This window comes from Candoia aspera, chromosome 5 (genome assembly GCF_035149785.1).
Source record: "Candoia aspera isolate rCanAsp1 chromosome 5, rCanAsp1.hap2, whole genome shotgun sequence".
NCBI classification, from domain to species: Eukaryota; Metazoa; Chordata; class Lepidosauria; order Squamata; family Boidae; genus Candoia; species Candoia aspera.
Window position 1 is genome coordinate 116,763,136 of NC_086157.1, and position 18,198 is coordinate 116,781,333.

Sequence of the window (18,198 nt, forward strand, 5' to 3'; positions counted from 1 at the left end):
CATCCCCCCCCCCGCTTGAATTCGCCCCCAGCAGAGTCGGCCCCCCCCCGCCCCCGCTCCAAGGCCCGCTTTCCACGGTCGCGGCCGCGGATTCCGGGCAAAGGCCGGGGGCGTGGGGCGGGCGCCAGGTTGCCTCGAGCCCGCCGGAGAAGCTTCCGCGCAAAGGAGGCCGGAGGAGCGGCTGGACCGCCGGCCGGCCCGGGGGGGGGAGTGGGCGCGGTGGCAACTGTTGCGCCAGCCCCGCTCTCCTGGCGCCGCCGCCGCCGCCACGCCCGGCCTGGGGGCTCCGCGGCGTCCGGCGCGTTGCGGCTGATCGGCCCCCGGGGCAGGAGCGGCTCCGCGGCCGCTTGCCTCGCCCGGGGGAGCGGGGGCGGGGGTCTGAGCGCGCAGGCGAAGCCGGCGGGGAAAGCCGCGCCGGGCCGCCCCTGCGGGAGGGCTCTGCCTGCGGAGGGGGGCAGCGGAGGAGCCCCTGGTCCCGTGGGCCGGGCCGGGCCGGGCGGGGGGGCGCGGGGGGCTTCCAAGGAGCGGCCTTTGGCCGGAGGGAAGCACCGGCTGTGCCGAAGTCTCCGCACTCGGCCAGGAAATCCCGTCGACAGCGAGAGGAAAGGCCACATCGCAAGGGCCGCCTTCCACGCGCCTGGTCAATAGCAGAACCTTACTGAAGGCGCAGAAGTGGACGGAGGAAGTTTAAAGACACACAAATGCTAGCAGAAAGGATCAGGCCCAAACACACGCCCAGGGGAAGGGTGCTCTAAACCCCGGGGGCTACCCCCAAGAAGGTCTTCCTCCTGGCCCCCACCCCACCCCATGTACCTCTCCTGGAGGGGGAACCCCAGAAGACGCTCCTGGGAGGTCCAGGCTGGCCAGTGGCGGAGTGACGTCTCACTGAGAGCTCAGCCAGAAAGAGGGGCTTTACCCCAAAGTGGAAAACATGCAGGCAGTCTGCAAAGCTCAGTGCCCACCATTCCTTAAGAGAGGCAGGCTGGAGGGGGGAGAGACCTCACTGGGGAAGCAATGGGCCAGTTTGCCCAAAGCCCAGTGGCTGTTTCTCCATTCCGAAAACCAGCCTTGGTGGAGACCAGCTGTGATCATTTTGCAAGCAGAGAAAAAAGTGAGGGGGAATCTGTTCCCAACCGTTTCCAAAGGGCAAAGGTCAGAATGCTTCCTGGACAGGACAACTAGCCATCCCCAACTTCCCGCAGTGGGAATCATTGCCTCCCCCAAACAGCTCCATGCGCCCCCACTTCTCTTGGGCTCCTTCGGTCCCAACTCCAGTGGCAAAATTTCAGTCTGCAAGTTGCAATGCTAGAGCGCCAAGGGCCTGGCAGGGGCCAGGAAGGCTTGCCCAGAGATTCCTGATGCCCCACAGATTTCACAGGGAACCTGTCCAGCTTTTAATCAGGGCCACCGTCCCCGCAGAAAGAAATGCCCAGGTTGGTTTCCCCTGCTTGCCTAAGCTGCCTGCATGGGACCCTTGCCTTCTCCAGCCTCCCGTCTCTGGTTCAAGCGAGCCATCCCATAATCTTCCCCACAGCCCTGGTGGCAGCAAGTGCTGGAGAAGGTTCTGGTTGGAAAGCGGGCAGCCCTGCCCTCGCCACAGCTTTGGGTGCAGATCCAGATGCACGCAGGATGCCGTCTTGCTGGCGAGAGACCTCTCCCTCCACGCGAGCAGCACGGACGTTCGGAAGACTGGCAGCCGGCAGGCACGGAAGCATGTTTCCTTTCCTTTGGACCTTTTCTTGGGGTGGGGGTGGGGGAGTGAAAGGGTGCCACAGCTCGGGGGGGGGGCAGTGACTAAACAGTTATCGCTGCGCCCTCCTCGGTTGCCTAGAGGAAGCACCGCTTGGATCGTGGCCCCTTGCTGGTCCTCCCCATCCCAAGGTCAGCAGACGGGAAGATGGTCTCGTGGCCGACTTTGAATGCTTTGCGGAGGGGGTCGGGAGTGGGCGGCGTGCCAGGTGGACGTGCCCGTGGAAGGGCAGCGAATGCACGATGCAACTAGATAGCCTCGTGGCTAGCAGGCACAGCAGGGGTCAGTTAGGCAACCCTTGGGCCAAGGCCCTCCTCCGAGCAAGAAACCTCCCCAGATCTTCTCTGGGCTGCAGCGTGGGGCCGCTGTTATGCTCACCCGTGGGAATTTCTCTAAAGCATTGAGAATGACTCTCTTCCTACCGCGTCATCATTCAGCAGCAGCAAGGTGTCTGGGGGGAGCCAGAACGGAACGGCCAACGTCTCGTACACGGAGTCCCTCCTCCTGGCCTTCGCAGGCTTTCAAGAGGCCAGATACCTCCTTGCCATTCCTTTCTCCTGCCTTCACGTCGTCATTCTCGTGGGAAACTCCGTTCTAATCTACACGGTGAAGGTGGAAGAGAGCATCCACACCCCCGTGTGCTGCCTGATTGCCTTGCTCTTCTCAGTTAACATCTGTGGGACCACTGTTACCTTTCCTCAGATGATCCGCAGTTTCCTGCTTGGAGCCAGCCACATCTCCCTGGCCTTGTGCCTCACTCAGACGTTCTTTCTCTGCTTCGTGCTCATGCTAGAGTGCAACATCCTTCTCATCACGGCCTTGGACAGATACGTGGCAATCTGCCATCCACTGTGCTGTGTGGACATTGTGACGAAGAGGCTCCTAGTGGTGCTTAGCCTTGTGGGCCTTGCTCGCAGCATGGCTGTCGTTAGCCCAGGGGTGATCCTGGCTTCCCGGGTGAGGTTCTGCCAGTCCAACATCATCGGTCACTTTGTCTGTGAGCACATGGCTCTGATGAAACTGTCTTGCAGTGATACTTCTAGAAATAAAGTGGTAGGCCTGGTGGCAAGATCTATCACCGTTATTTTTGACTTCAGTGTCCTCTTGGGCTCCTACAGCCGTATCATCCACGTGGCATTGCGTATAACATCTGGCCAGCTCTGGCGCAAGGCCTTTCATACCTGTGGCACCCACCTCATGGTCATCCTCATAATCTACTCTTGCAGTCTCATCTCCTCCCTGGTGTACTGCCTGGCCAAGTCTGCCGGTCAGGATGTCCACAACTTCATCAGTGCAGTTTATCTGTTCCTTCCATGGATTGTCAACCCCATCATTTATGGTATGAGAACTAAAGAAATCAGGGACAACGTTCTTAAGGTCTTCTGGAGAAAGATGCTCCTTTGATCCTGAAAAAAGGAACTGCTATTAGCAGAGTCAAATGACACATCTGCCAAAGGGTTTCCATGCAAAGATGTAGCTGTGGAGAAAAGCCCTCTGTATGTGGTCAGATGAAATTCCTGTCCAATTAGGCCTGGTCAATGGGAACTGAAGTCTACCACATTTGATGGGAAGAGGGGAAAGGCTGATCTAGAGCAATCCCAAAAGATTAGGGTTAGGGTTAGGGTTAGGGTTAAGGGCACCTTTGGAAACATTCCTGCTCTTCCACCGGGCAGCTTGTGCAAGCAAGCTCGTTGGCACAGTCCTGACCCTCGGAGGGTATTGAAGCCTACCAGAATCCAGAGAGGGGTGACTGAAGTTTTACAAGAGGGGACCTTCACACTCACTCTAAAAGAGCAAGTTTGCTCCTGGGTGTGTGTGTGTGAAAAAAATGCATCCTGTAATCGTAAAAATTGCAGCAGCTCTCGGCCAACCTCCAACAGTCCCCATCTTTAGGAAGGCATGGCCCTTTTTGGTAGGTATGAAACGTCCGTGATGTAAAGCTGCACTTAAAACATGCTCAGAATAGAGCAACTCGATCTGGGCTAGAAGACCCGGATGACCACCAGGGTCTTCCGCATCTCTTTGCTGTCAGGGGTTGCCTGGATTTTGTAGCCCAAATATGGTACCCCTATTTGCAGCCAGTCAATCTTTTCTTCTTTATGTGATGCTTGTGTAAAACACCAGTGAAGACAAACCCACAACGCAGCTCTTTCCCAGGCGCTTGTCCACACGTGAAGGTCTTGTGAAGATCGGAGCAGTGAGACTTTGAACATCAACTCCATTATAAACAGTGCTTGCGTTTGACACACAGCAGCCACTGGAAGCCTTTCCTGACAGCTTCTTAGCTTTTCTGCAATAAATTCACTTATCAGGACTTGTTGGATTCTGAGCACTTGCTTAAGCGTTTTCTATTCAGTCTGCTGGGCAGGAGCCGGATAATTAGCTGGGCTGCCGGGAATTCTTGAGGGACGACGTGATGAAGGACATGGCCCTGAGCGGCTCCCAGAGGCAATTTTCTCTGATGTAAGCAGCCAGTGCCTCCCTAAGTCTTTCTCATAAAAACTCTTGCCTTGTGGCTCTTGCAGGATCTCGTCCTGGACCAGGGAGGATTCCCCTCCTCTTTGGTGTCTTCTTCACTAAGGTCTAAGGAATTCCCACGGCTTTAGCCTGACTCAGCCTCTTCCAAGAACTCTCACCAGAGGGGCAGAATTAACAGTGGAGGAGTGACAGGGTGAGTCCTTCCTTCCTTCCTTCCTTCCTTCCTTCCTTCCTTCCTTCCTTCCTTCCTTCCTTCCTTCCTCCCTCCCTCCCTCCCTCCCTCCCTCCCTCCCTCCCTCCCTCCCTCCCTCCCTCCCTGTGAACTGCTGTGACACTGAAAAAAGAAAGAGTGCAGAGAAGATGTGATAAAGGACCTTCTAGCTGATTTGGATGGCTTCAGGTCCCCCGGCCCTGCTGATGACGTTCCTTCCCGCAGGATACTGAAGGAACTGGTGGAAGAGCTGCTGGGGACTTTCGGGAGTGCTGGAGAACTGAGGAGGCACTAGAGGAGGCCAACTGTCCCCTCTTCCAGAAAGGAGAAAAAAGAGTGAGCCCCAAAACTAGTGACCCCAGTATTACCTCCTGATCTTGAAATGCAGTTAGCGGAAGAGTATAAGTTGTTTCATTTACACTGGACATCTCCCAGAACGTTTAATGAGGATTGGTTACAACTGCTTTGCTGCTGAGGGTGTAATTTGGGCACTGGAACATTAGATGTTCTCCATGACAAACTGACCCCAGCCTGGCCCTTCCGGTCTCCCATATCTGTAGCTCAGTCCATCCCCCTTGCTGCTGTTGTAGAATCATAGATCATAGGGTTGGAAGGGAACTTGGAGGTCTAAAAGTCCAACCCCATGCCCAAGGCAGGAATCCTCATACCATCTCGGACATACGGTTGGCCAATCTTTTCTTGAAAACCTCCAGCGATGGAGCACCCACTCCATCCTCTTCTTCTCTTTCCCGCCATCTTTCCCAGCATCAGATCCTTCTCCGGAGAGCTGGGTCTTTGTCTTATCTGTCCAAATAAACATATTTGAAGAACAGTCTCAGCCAGGCAGTTAAAGGAGTGAGATCTTTGAGTTGCTCATTTACTACATGCCTCCTCCTCCTCCTCCTTGAAGCACACATCAAAGACTACAGAAGGCATTCTTCGGACAGCATTATGACATCCTCTAATAAGACTGCCAGCTTCCCGATTTTCCTGCTGATGGGCTTTCCTGGACTAGAAAAACACCACTCCTGGATTTCCCTCCCCATCTGCTGCATGTACCTCGTGGCCATCACAGGCAACTGCACCATCCTCTTTGTCCTCAAGACGGACCAATCTCTCCACACCCCCATGTACTACTTCCTTTCCATGCTGGCGCTCTCAGACCTGGGCTTATCCGTTGCCACTTTGCCCACCATGCTGAGCGTCCTGTGGGTCAACCACCGTGTGATCCATTTTGATGCCTGCTTGGTCCAGATGTTCTTCATCCATACTTTCTCCATTGCTGAGTCTGGTATTCTACTCTCTATGGCCTTTGATCGCTTGGTGGCCATCCAGAACCCTCTGAGATACACAAGTGTTTTGACCAATGAGACAGTAATCAAGATTGGGGTGGGGGTGGCCCTTCGAGCTGCCTTACTTGTGTTCCCAGCTTCCTTCCTCCTAAAGCGTCTGGAGTATGGGAGGATGAATGTTCTCTCATATTCATTCTGCTTGCACCAGGATATTCTGAAGGTGGTCCTCTCAGACAAAAGAATCAGCAGCATCTATGGCTTGATGGTGGTGGTGTCTTCTATGGTTCTTGACTCTGTATTGCTTGTTTTGTCCTATATTATGATCCTCAAAACTGTGTTAAGCATTGCCTCTAGGGTAGAGCGTGTCCGAGCCTTGAACACCTGCATCTCCCATATCTGTGCCGTCCTAACCTTCTACACGCCAATGATTGGACTCTCAATGATCCATCGATATGGGAAAAAGGCTTCTCCTGTTGTTCACATCCTCATGGCCAACGTCTATCTTTTAGTGCCGCCCCTTATGAACCCCATTGTATACAGTATAAAAACCAAGCAGATTCGGATGAGGATCTTTAAAAGTCTCCTGAAAAGAAAAGAGTCAACTATGGCCTCTTAGAATTAGCTTCTGGTGCAAGAGAGCTTTGTTGTATGGCTGCATTATCTGTTAATATTTTATCTCCCTCTTGTAATTTCAGTGTCATTTTCTTTCATCTTTCTCTTCACAATTGATAAGCCAACCATTTCTCTGGTTTATTCACAAATTCAAAATTTCAAAATTGTTATCTTACCAAGGTGTACTAGAAGTTTCTCAAGGGGATTGTAAAATGAAATGAAGAGAAGATTTGACAACAGAAGGATCTGCTTGTCAATTTTCTTATGCACAACTAACAGAAAGGTTTGAAGTGGATGAAAGATCTACGGTTTTGAACAAAATAAGACTGAGTTTGAAATAGAATTATGTACTAACAACGAACATGTTATTGCTACAATGTATAAACTTTTATTGAAATATGAGACAGGAGAAGAATAAAGGAAAGAATATATGCTATAATAGGCTAAAACGTTGCCTATAATGTACACATGGATCAATGGGAAAATATGTGGTTGAAAGGATTGAAATTCACATTGTGTTCCAGCCTTAAAGAGAATTTTTATAAAATGATGTATGTTTGGTATTTGTCACCTGAGAAACTGTCTAGTGTCAGACTAGACTGAAGCTGCCATTATCTAAAGATGGAGCAGGCACATAGGCAGAGAGGACAAAAGCCAGGAAACTTGTCCAAAAGATCCCTTCAGGGAGGTAAACAAGAAGGAAGCAAGTCGTTAAGGAAACAAAGGAAAAATGTCACCTGAACCAGACAAAGGAAGCTGGGCCTGAGCACATGGAACCCCCCCCCCAATCCCATCAACAGCTACCAAACCTGTGAAATCAACAAAGCAAGGACTTTTGGGGATAAAAGGCATCCCAAAGCCCACCCACTCTTTGGATCCAGACTTGGTGGCTTCCCTCCCTCTAGCTAGTGCCTGGCAGCTTAGTTGGACATGGGTAAGTGTGGATGATTGTGTGTGTGTGTGTGTGTGTGTGTGTGCGTGTGAGAAAGAGCAAATGTGCCTTGCAACCAGTAAAGTTTTGCTGCTACTCTAAATTCACTGGGTCTCCGTGTATTCCAAAGAGCCTGTTGTGCCTCAGTGGTCAGTTGGAAGTGACTTGTGTGTGTCCCTAATTACTCCCTGGCTGTTGGCCAGGGCTGTGTGTCTTGCCTGCTCAAGCCGCACCTCTCCGGAAAACCCAGGTAGAAAGCAAGGGGGGCTGACAAGGCCGTGAGTCTGTGAGTGACTGACCATAAGCCGAACCTGGGAGCCTGTGTGTGTGTAACACTAGAATGTATAAAGCTACCTCGAATCTTTGCTGGAAGTGTGAACAACATGAAGGGACATTTTATCATGTTTGGTGGACGTGCAAACCATCTAAAAAAAATTGGGTAAAAATACATACATTAATACAGAAGACCCTAAAGGTCAAAATACACCTGAAACCAGAGACTTCTCTTTTGGGTCTAATGGATAGGCAACTAGAAAAAAACTCATGGAACTTTATTTTTATATATGACAACAGCAGTGAGACTATTATATGCTCAAAAGTGGAAAGGTTCAACGCTCCCTGCAATGGAGGAATGGCTGGTGAAGTTGATGGAACTTGCAGAGATGGCCAGATTGATTTCTTTGATCAGAGAAAGAACAGTATCTACATTTCTGGCTGATTGGAAACCCCTTATAGACTTTTTACGTAAAACAGAAAAAAATGCACTTGTGATTTGTAGTTTTGATGATTAGAAAAAAATTGGATAACAGAAAAAGTGAGCTTTTTTTTGTAATCATAGAGTAAGAGATAATTTTGTAATTATAGTGGCTGAAAAGGAAATTGGAAGCTTTCTATTTTTAAAAATTCTTTCTGCACCTTTTCTTTCTTTGCTTCTTTCACGCCTTATTAGTTTGTGTTGGTTTTTATGTTCTTTGCAAAGCTTTTAATAAAATTGATATATAAGAAAATAAAGACAACTGTGTGTCATGACTGTGTGGCCAGTGCTAATAGGCAAGGACATTTATTACTGTTTCCTTGAGAAAGGAGCTGAAAACATCAATGATGGGACGGACCTCATGATTGCAAGCTAGCCCTGGAAGGGTATAATCTCTTCAGAAGAAGCTGGCCTAATGGAAGGGAGGAGGGGGTCACATTCTGCATAAAGAATGACTACCCCTGTAGGGTTACAGTATTTGTGACACCAAGGATGAAAACCCTGCTGGAAGTGTCTGGGCAAATATTAAGGGGGAAAGGGACAATAATGACACTGCAGCACCCAGTCAAGCAGAGGATATGGATGAGATCTTTGCCAATCAGGTGGCCAAGGTATCCAGGAATCCCACCACTGTGGTCGGGGATTTCAGTGACCCCAGCATTATCTGGGAATCCAACTCTATGGAAAGTGGAAGATCCAAGAGGTTGCGCGATTCTTCTCTCCTCTCCAAAGGAGGCCCAGTTTCTCTTGGGCTCACATCCCACGGGACCTGCCTCCGTTAAGGGAATCCTGGCTGCTCCGCTTCCCCAAAGGTTGCCCCTTCTTCACCCAAGAAGCAGGTGACCTGCAGGGAACAGTGGCAGAATCCCGCGAAGCGGAGTCCGAGCCCACGAAGTTCTCCCAGGGAGTTTGAGGGAGCAGCAATATGAAACAGGCGTGGATTCTCTCTACGTAAAGGATAGCCCTATCCTTTCCCCTGTGCTCTCTGTGTGTCCTCCCACCATATTCTCCAATACCACGAACCAGATAAGAGGGCGAGGAGAAGGGTAGACAAAAGAGCAGCAGGATGAGGACAGTAACCTCCAACTGGCACCATTTCGAGCCAGGAAAGGGAAGCAGTCTAAAGACGACAACTGTGTGTCATGACCGTGTGGACAGTGCTAATAGGCAAGGACATTTATTGCTGTTTCCTTGAGAAAGGACCAGAAAACATCAGACAAAAGGAAAAGTACGGGCACGGAACGAAGTGTGGACTAAAACTCTGAAAAACAGTATACACTGTATAACATGGACAGAAGCTATTGAAAAGCTGAGTTTCACCTTCAGAGGGCTATTTTGAATCTCCCAGATTCCTGGCTAGCAGATGAGATGGTCTGCCTGTCTGTCTTTTCCCCTCTCCCTCCCTGATACATCACGTCCATGAGCGTGAGCTTGTGTGCTTGTAGAATGCATTCTAGCAAAGGTGCTGGATCTGGTCTACCTCCTGCCTCCTGGCTTGCTCCCTGAGACCTCGACACTCGCCTGCTCTGCGGCACGGAAGGTGTTTAACTGCAGCACGCCGTGTTCTGAGAGAGCGACGGAGGAGGACACTCCCCACCCACATGCACGGACACACGCCATATGTCTTCTTTGGGCATTTTTCTGCTTCCAAAATCGAATCCAGGAGTCGCGGCCTCCCTCCCAAACTGCCCTGCACCCTTTCGGAGTCTCCTCTGAATTATTTTTTCCCGGTTCCCCAGTTTTGCTGACGGGCAGATGGCCTTTGAGTGTGGCCTCCGCCGCTCCCTCCGGGCTTACAGCTTCACGGGGTGGGTCCACCAGCCTGGCGTTCTTCCCTGTCGGTCCCCCGAAGGCCCGCAACTCATCTCTCCTCCGTGTCTCTCATGGCCCCCCATTTGCCGGCTCCCCCTCGGGTAAGCCTTGCTCCGCCCTGGGCCAAAATGCAGGAGGAGGAGGAGGTGTGCGGAAGAGAAGCCGGCGTTTTGCCAGATGTCCAGGTGGTGCCCGGGTGCCAGGCGACTGGTTCCTTTAAGGATCCAGGGGCAATGATCAGACCAGTAAGTATGAAGCCTTATTGTTCAACTGTGGCAGGCAGATTAAACAGAAACACAAGAAAGCATAACATACCAAGCAAGATGGTAACCCATCTGCCTTCAGCCGTCGGGAGCCCCAGTGAACAACAGCGGAGAGACCCCAAGGACAGCCAATTCACACAGCACCCAGTACCTGGGTCTGTGTTGAAGTTCCAAGCTCCAACGGGCAATCTTAAGGTTTTTACCAAAGTCTGGCCCTAAAACCTCATGATGCTCTTTCCAGGTGCCGAGACTGCAGGGCTTGACCTTGACTGGATGGTGCACCTCTCATCGCGTGAACTAAAAAGGCGTGGAATGTCTGGGAACCACACAGATAAGCCAAAGCAACCTGAACAGTCTTGTGTGAAGATTCCTCCCTTATTTCCCAGGAAAAGTAAAAACAAGCCAGCTAAACATTATCTCAGAATGAACTCCAAACTTCTATGCCCTTCTTAATCTGAAGGAGAAGTTAAAAAATGTCACCTCACTCCTCGCAACGCAATGGTCTTCCGCATTGCCACCACAGCCCAAAGGCTCTGCTGCCCGAAGGCTCTGCTGGCCAGTTGGAGGCCTGGCAGCAACCTGGAGGTCTGGCCTTTCTTCAGCATTTGGGAAGAAGAGAGGCCGACTCAACTGGTTTGGAAGTTGCCTTGAGGTTCTCTTTTCCTGGAGGGTGGGGGGGGACCATGGCTCTTGGAAAGCCCTGGGGGGGCCAAAGGGGGGATGGCCCTGCAGAGCTGCCACTCTCTGACCTCACACACCCTGGCAGGGGTAGGCAAATGGCCCATGCCCTCATGGGACCCCTGGCTGCCCCTGCAAGGAGAGCTGCATTCTGCACCTGCCTCATTGGGGAGGGGCCCTGGTGGCCAGGGAGGTTCATAAAGGCAGCTGAGTCCATCCACACAGCCACCTCTCCAGTGCCAAAGCCCTGCTGTTCTTGCCCAGCTGGACTGGAGGAACCAGGAGACCGTTCAGGACACGCTGGCCAGCAGGGTGAGGAGAAGGCTCGGATCTGCCTGCCGGCCAGCCTGCTTGGTGGGGATCCCTGGTGGGGAAAATGCCAAGGAGGCAATGGGGGGGAGGGCTGAAGGAGGATTCCTCCCATGCTGTCAGTCTCATTTCAGCAGAGGGAAGCTGCACACAAGGTGTCCGTCTGCGTTGCCGGGTGCTGGGAGGGAGTGCGGGCAGACATGCAGCGATTCGAGAGCCCTAAGGTGGACGGCCTGGGCTGGGCTTAGGGACATCCTTGGACCCACCCATCACAGTCCACACACCACCTACAGCTGAGCCAGATGCATGGAAAGCCCATCGTCACTCGTTCAAGAGACCTGAGTTAAAGCCAATAGCGGCTTGGTGCAGTGTGTGGACCCTGACGCGGTTTATTTCAGCTTTTGAAGTACATTAGAGGAAATACTCCTGAGCACCCTTAGCCATAATAAGGTAAGAAAAGCCGTCCTTTCATAAATGAATACCTGGGTACATGTGATGCCCCTCAACCGGGTCAGTCAAAAGACTAGCAAAAGCATCCTTACAACATGCCAAGCCTGGTGACTGTCAACCTTGGTTAGTTGCTTTCTGGCTTCGCGTGTTCTTTGTCTGTAGCCCTTTGGGTCACTTTGTGACTGGAGCAAACACAGACCTTCGACTGAGTGGCTGAATTCATTGCTTGCTTCAGCCGTTAACTGGGGAGAAATAAAACGCAGGAACAATGAATAAAGAAACAGGTCTTACAAGGGAGATCTTGCAAAGCTCCTCTTTGGGGAACTCGGGTTTTTAACTTCTAGATGAACGATTTACAGCTGGAGATGGGGTCTGAAGCAGCCAAACTGTTGAGAGGTGTAAAATCAAAGCTAGGATTGCAAAGAGCTGCCAGGAGACCATGAAGTGGCCAATGAGCTTGATGGGGGTGAGGGCAAAGCTATGTGCGTATCCTGTATAAATGGAGGGGGGCTGCGATGGCCATGACCAATCCAGAAGGGAGTCTGGGAGTGACGGGGGCGGGGTGCTCATGAGAACATCAGCTGGGCTCCAAAGCAGGTCTCCTCCTGGGAGTCCCAGAATTCCAGCATTTTGGGGCTGAAGAGGGGCGGATGAGTCCAAACTCCCACTCAGAGCAGAAATCCAAATGTGCCCCAGAGAGAAGGCTGCCTGGCTCCTGCCTGTCTGCTCCAACCAGGGGAGCCCCCCACCTCTTGGGACCCTGGTGGTCCCCTGTCCAGCTGCTCTTACGGCTAGGATGTTTTCCTCGACGTTAGCCAGAACGGCCTCCCTGCAACTTAAACCCGCCGCTCGGTGTTCTCCACCCAGGACAAGAGGGGGCGAGTCTTGACCTTCCTCTCTGCGGCCTCCTTCCAGGTCCTTGAAAAATGCCCTCGGGTCGCTCCTCAACCTTCTCACGGTTCAGACCCCCCAGCCCTTCAGTCTCTTCCTCTCTGCTCCCCCGGTCCTCGTCCTTGCCTCTCCCCAAGCCTGTTCTGAATTTTTATTACGCCCGGGGTCGGTGGAAGGTTTACTCTCCAGGAGTTGGAAGACGAGGAAGGACTGAAATTCTCTGCAGCGGCTGGACGCTGGAAAGCTCTTGCAGAGTTGGTCCAAGTGAGGAAAAAGTCCGTGCAAATGTTCCAAGGGCTGGAGCACTTTTCCCTGCGGTGAAAGCTAAGAATGGTTCTGGATTTCTTCTCAGGGAAAAAGCAAGTACGTGGATATGGAATCGAGTTCTATGACCTTAGGCGTAGGGTGGAGGAAGGAGACGGAGGGAATTTTCTGCGTCCCGTAGGAGGCCTGGCTCCAGGGTCACCCAGGGAGAGGGGTTAGGGAAATCAATCATGGAACTGGATGTCACCACAGTTAGCTACGCCCCGAATGCTGTTGGCCCTTTAGAAGTCTCGATTGGCAGGCTGGCTGGGGAATTCTTGGCGTTGAAGTCCTCACCTCTTAAAGTGACCACGGCTGAGAAACTCTGGTCTAGATGAATGCAGGGAGGAAAACACTAACCAGAGCTCATCTCCAGTCCTGGGCAGCATGTTTCCCAAAATCTGTGGCACAGGAAGCTGATCCCTCTGAGGTTTTGTCCTGTCTGGTCACCGTGGGACCAGGCTGCTGTACCAGATGGACCTTGATCTGATCCAGGACAGCTCTTCTATCTGTGTCTTATGTTCCCAACTGGGAACACAGATAGGAAAGGAGAAAGAGAAATCGGCTGGGTGAAATCTTGGCATCTAGAAGAAATCCAACTGTCAAGGAGATGCCGTCTGGCACTACAGAAATCACGTGATTGCAAGGAGCAGAACAGATTATGCAAAATGGGGAATGTCTTCAATTCACAAACATAAGGCATCTTATTAAACTGACAGACAAGTTTAACTGGTGGCTTCAAAAACCGTTTTCAGGTCCTGTTATATAATGCGAAAGTCAATTTCCTGCCAACTAACACCCTCCATGTATGTGGGTCTATTTTTCATACTGTTTTCAGGAATGCAGATCTCAGCTAATATCCTTCTTTCTGGTTTTTCTCAGGATTAAGATCTGCGCAAGAAAAGAAGGGAACAAGTCAGGAGAAACCAAATGTTTCTTTGGGCCCTTCCCAATCTCAGTCTGAAAGCCCCCTTTTCCATGCCCATGGCCAAGAAGGAGTCACTCATCGCCTGAAGGAGCATGCCGGGTGTTCCTGAGGCTGCCCTGTACCCCTTGGCATCCCACAATGGTTCCAAATTAAAGCCATCAGTGCTCTGGCTGACTGGGATTCCGGGTATGGAATCCAACCTCGTCTTCGTCTCCATCCCATTATGCTCCATCTATCTCATTTCTGTTCTGGGGAACTCTGTTATTCTTTTTGTCATCAAAACAGACCGAAGCCTCCACCAGCCCATGTACATTTTCCTCTCCATGCTGGCCATCACAGATCTCGGGTTATCCATCTCCACCATGCCAACCATGCTAGGCGTCTTTTGGTTCAATGCCAGGAGTATCACCTTTCGTGCCTGTTTCGCCCAGCTCTTCTTCATCCACTCCCTCTCATTTGTGGAGTCCTCAGTGCTCTTGGCCATGGCTTTTGATCGCGTCGTGGCCATCCGCAGCCCCCTCAGATATGCCTCCATCTTGACCATGTCAAGAATAAGGAAGATGGGACTGGCATTTGTGGTCAGAGGTGTGGCCTTGATCTTCCCCTTGCCCTTCCTTCTCAGAAGGCATCAGTACTGTCGAGTCAACCTCCTCTTCCACTCCTACTGTCTTCACCAGGAGGTGATGAAGCTGGCCTGCTCGGACATCACCGTCAACAGCATTTATGGCATGTTTGTCATTGTCTCCACAGTGGGGGTGGACTCACTCCTTATCCTGTTCTCTTACTTTGTGATCCTCAAGACTGTGTTGGGCATCACTTCATGGGCAGACCGCCTCAAAGCCCTCAGCACTTGTGGCTCTCATATCTGTGCAGTCCTGCTTTTCTACACACCAATGATTGGCTTGTCTGTGATACACAGGTTTGGGAACGACTCCCCTCTCCTTGTCCGCATTTTTATGGGCTATGTTTACCTGCTGGTGCCGCCCCTCATGAATCCCATTGTGTACAGTGTAAAAACCAAGCAAATCCGAGCCAGGATAATCCAAATATTCTTCAAGTGGTACACCAATGCCAGGAACTTCTGTTCTTAATACCAACTATATTTGTCTACAATTCCCTGGTGAAAATATCATGAAAGGCAGGTCAAGTCTTCCAAAAGTTTCAGAGGGCCTTTTACTGTGGACTCAGCCATGATCAGTAGTGTGGAGAACATCAAGGTTCATAGACTCATAGAATTGTGGAGTTGGAAGAGACCCCAAGGATCGTCTAGTCAAATACTTCATAGTGTGCAGGAAAGCCAATTTAACTTCCACAAAAGGGCTGTTGGTTCAGCCTCTTCTTAAAAATGTCCAAAGAGGGAAAACCACCAACCTCTGTATGGAGGCTGTTCCACTGCTGTACAGATCTTTCAGAAAGGTTTTCCCTATTTTTAAATGAAGCCTAGACAACTGCAACTTGCCTCTATTATTTCTGCTCCTAGTTTCTGTGGTCATGCAAAAGAGGGCCATCTTCCCTGTAGCTTCCCTTTATGTTCCCGAATGATGGAGTTTTTAAAGGTTAATAAAAGAACTCCAAGCAGCTAACAGCAATCTTGCAGAGTAGAAGCGTGAACCAAAAAAGAGAACTTGCACGTTAAGCTTAATTGTGTTCAGAAATAAATTCAGTCTTCACACAGTAGTTAGATGAAGAAAAATAGAGATAGCTTACTTTTATTCAGTACATCTGGATACAGGTAGGTTCATGGTAGAAAGCACTTAATCATCACTGGTTCTTTGTAGACATTTTCTAAACGGTGAGATGGTAGGGGGAGGGCTGCATTTCTGCAGCACTACCTGCTTGCAGGTCTGCCAGAAGGGTAAAATGGAGACTGTTAATCCCCAAGCCCAAGAAGAAGGAGGAAGTGGAAATCAGGTGACCCGCATGACATCCCACAAGCATAATAAAGATGTGTTTACTAGAGTGACCCCCTTATGCTTATGAGACAATGCTGAGTTGATCCCTGATAATTCCAACACCGAACACGACTATCGTGTCTCCCCACAGTCTTCTTTTCTTAAGACTCCACACTGCATATTCCTTCATTCTGTCCCATAGGTCATCTCTTCAAGACCCCGCATCATCTTTGCTGCCCTTCCCTGAATGTGTTCTAACCTCTCAATAGCCTTTTGGAAAGATGGTACCCAGAATTATGTATAGTATTCCATTCGTGGTCTCACCCTCCCAGAGCAGAAGGAAATAAGGACTTTGGGTGTCTTTGATGTGATGCTTCTTCTGAGGCAGCCCACAATGCAGCAGCCTTCTATCTGCTGCCTCACACGGGTGGCTCAAGTTCAGTTTGCATTCTCTATGCAATGTAACTAAGCCAGGAAGACCCATTTTGTACGGGGTCCGCTATATTTTTCCTCCCTAAATTTAATACCTTACCTTTCTCCCTGTTGAAAGACATCTTGCACCCCTTGGCCAACCTCTGCAGGTTGAACTGCCCAGGTTAAAGTCTGGGTGCTTGGCCAGACCTCACAGTTTTATGTCATCCACAAATCTTACAAGAAGCCCCTCAACCCCATTATCCAGGTCATTCATGAAATATTAAATAATACAGACCCCAAGAGGCATCCCCATTGGCTGCTGCTGCCCAGCTCAATGCCACAACAGCCCATCATCCCCCATGTACCCAGGAAAGTGCCATAACCCGACTTTTCATTTGGGAGCGCTCTTCCATTCTAGCAAGGTGCTCTGCGTGCAGTAAGATGGGACCCCTGTGCTCAAGGGGCAAGGCTGGAGGGGAGTTGTCTTCTGCTCACAGTCCAGCGGGTATGGTGGTTCCACAGAGCACCCTGGTGGGAAACTGAAGAGGTTGTAGCAGGAGCTCCGCTCTCTTGGGTTGAGGGAGCAGGGGGCACGCAGGCTTCCTGACAACCCCAGGCCTGTCACCATGGCTGCTGCAGAGACATGGTGCTGCAGCCAGCGAGATGGAGGCTGCATTTCATTGGGTGCTCATCCAACCATGGTAGAGCGAGCCAATCAAAACCCACAAATGCCCTTAAATGCAGCTTTACTTTTGTCCAGGTTTGGGCACCATGCCACCATCCTCTGCCACTTAAGAAGCCCTTAACCATTCAAATGTGTCCACCTGCGGTGCATTCAGCCTCGGTCGGGATTGGGAGCAGAGGAACAGAATCTTGGCTGCACCTAGAAACAGCCCCTCCATCCCAGCTCAAAGGGAGATTGGCACAGCCACATGTACCCTCCCGGCTCCGTGGCAAAGTGGCAAGAGAGGCCTGGTGAGCTTCTGTGAAGGGCAAAAGACAGAGGCTCTCTAAACAGCCAGGACTGCCTGGTAAACACAGGCCAAGGGCAACTGGAGAAATGGCTGTCAGTGCCCATCACGGAAAGGCTGAGAGAAGGAAGTTCAAGAGAGACGGCGTGGCAGGGTGAAGTGCCCGGCTGGAGGAAAGCAGCTGGGTCTGTGCCAAAGACGTGGATTTGTTGGGGAAGGCAGGTGACTCAGCACCAGACCAGGCGCACGCAGGCAGAGAAGGGGAAATGCCAGAAGGCCCCCGGAGAGTGGGACGTGCATGTCTTAGGTACAGAATATCAACTGAGTAAGGAAAGCAGAGAAAAGGGGGAGATATTCCGGATGCTGCAGGACCTGCTGCTGGAGGGGGCACCACCTGGTTAACGTGGGGCGGGGCAGGGCACGACCTGGCCTGCCAAGTCCAGAGATCCAGCTCTGGACATGGGAGAAGAGAGGAGGGAAGCCTGGAGCAGCTCGTGAGAAAGCGGAAAGGCCAGGAGGATGGACTGTGTTGTGCAGACGCCGGACGGTGGAGCCTTGTGGGTTCAAGGCATTGTTTGGCAGCAAGGGAGAAAACTCCCAGGAACTCCAGTATCAGACACTGAGGTAAGGAGGAGAGAAGAAGCCAAAATTAGGCACAAGCGGAGAGTGAGGGAAAGAGCCGCGAGGGGGAGAAAATTAAGTAGGCTATTTCTTGTATCATACGCGTCTGAACACACTAGGTTTTTGTATGTAATACTTTCCCACGTACGTATCATTAGATCGCACTACTTTATTGGGAAAAGCATCTTAGTGTCCAGAATAAAATCCCTCACTTGTCTAAGTGCTGCCTGTGTGTCTGCGTCTGTCTCAGCTCCTGTCCTGCCCACCTGTGGTGCATTCCAGGGGTGTCACTGGTCCTCAGGAAGGAGGGAGCACATTCCAAGGAGATGGAGGAGATAAGAGGAGGCAACGGTGGGGGAACACAGAGGCTCAGGATAGCCCCGCCCCAGAGCTCTCCCAGGTTACTTCCCCGTGGGTTAGGTAGAGTCTGGCAAGACCCTGTCTACATGGTGTGAGCTGATAAAGACCTGGAGTTTGAATGGACTGACCCTTCGTCGTTCTTGGGGTGGGCCTGACCCCACTGTCCGGCACAGAGCCCCTGGGGAGGGTTCACTGCTTCTCACCTATGCAAGGTCTTTGGATTTGCAAAGGACAATTTTACAAATGGCAAACGAGCTACAAAGAACATGGGTGTAGCT

At 51.3% G+C, this 18,198-nt stretch overlaps 3 protein-coding genes across 3 annotated transcripts; all 3 read left to right on the forward strand.

Annotated features, from left to right (window-relative positions):
• The first annotated feature begins 1,629 nt into the window (after positions 1 to 1,629).
• Positions 1,630 to 3,154, forward strand: LOC134498618 (olfactory receptor 52K1-like). Its single transcript, XM_063304777.1, has 2 exons — positions 1,630 to 1,703; positions 2,149 to 3,154. Exons 1-2 carry the CDS (start codon positions 1,630 to 1,632, stop codon positions 3,152 to 3,154), a joined length of 1,080 nt encoding a protein of 359 aa, XP_063160847.1.
• A 2,201-nt stretch (positions 3,155 to 5,355) lies between these two features.
• Positions 5,356 to 6,347, forward strand: LOC134498619 (olfactory receptor 51G2-like). The gene has a single exon (XM_063304778.1). The coding sequence runs from the start codon at positions 5,391 to 5,393 to the stop codon at positions 6,345 to 6,347; it is 957 nt and encodes a 318-aa protein (XP_063160848.1). The 5' UTR covers positions 5,356 to 5,390.
• Positions 6,348 to 13,754: 7,407 nt separating this feature from the next.
• LOC134498620 (olfactory receptor 51G2-like) lies at positions 13,755 to 14,753 on the forward strand. Its single transcript, XM_063304779.1, has one exon. The coding sequence runs from the start codon at positions 13,755 to 13,757 to the stop codon at positions 14,751 to 14,753; it is 999 nt and encodes a 332-aa protein (XP_063160849.1).
• The last annotated feature ends 3,445 nt before the right edge of the window (positions 14,754 to 18,198 follow it).

Coding starts and splice junctions, on each gene's coding strand:
- LOC134498618 (XM_063304777.1), top strand. CDS start 1,630: ATGCCGTCTTGCTGGCGAGAGACCTCTCCCTCCACGCGAGCAGCACGG. Junction 1,704..2,148: donor GGAAGACTGGCAGCCGGCAG/GCACGGAAGCAT, acceptor ATTTCTCTAAAG/CATTGAGAATGACTCTCTTC.
- LOC134498619 (XM_063304778.1), top strand. CDS start 5,391: ATGACATCCTCTAATAAGACTGCCAGCTTCCCGATTTTCCTGCTGATG.
- LOC134498620 (XM_063304779.1), top strand. CDS start 13,755: ATGCCGGGTGTTCCTGAGGCTGCCCTGTACCCCTTGGCATCCCACAAT.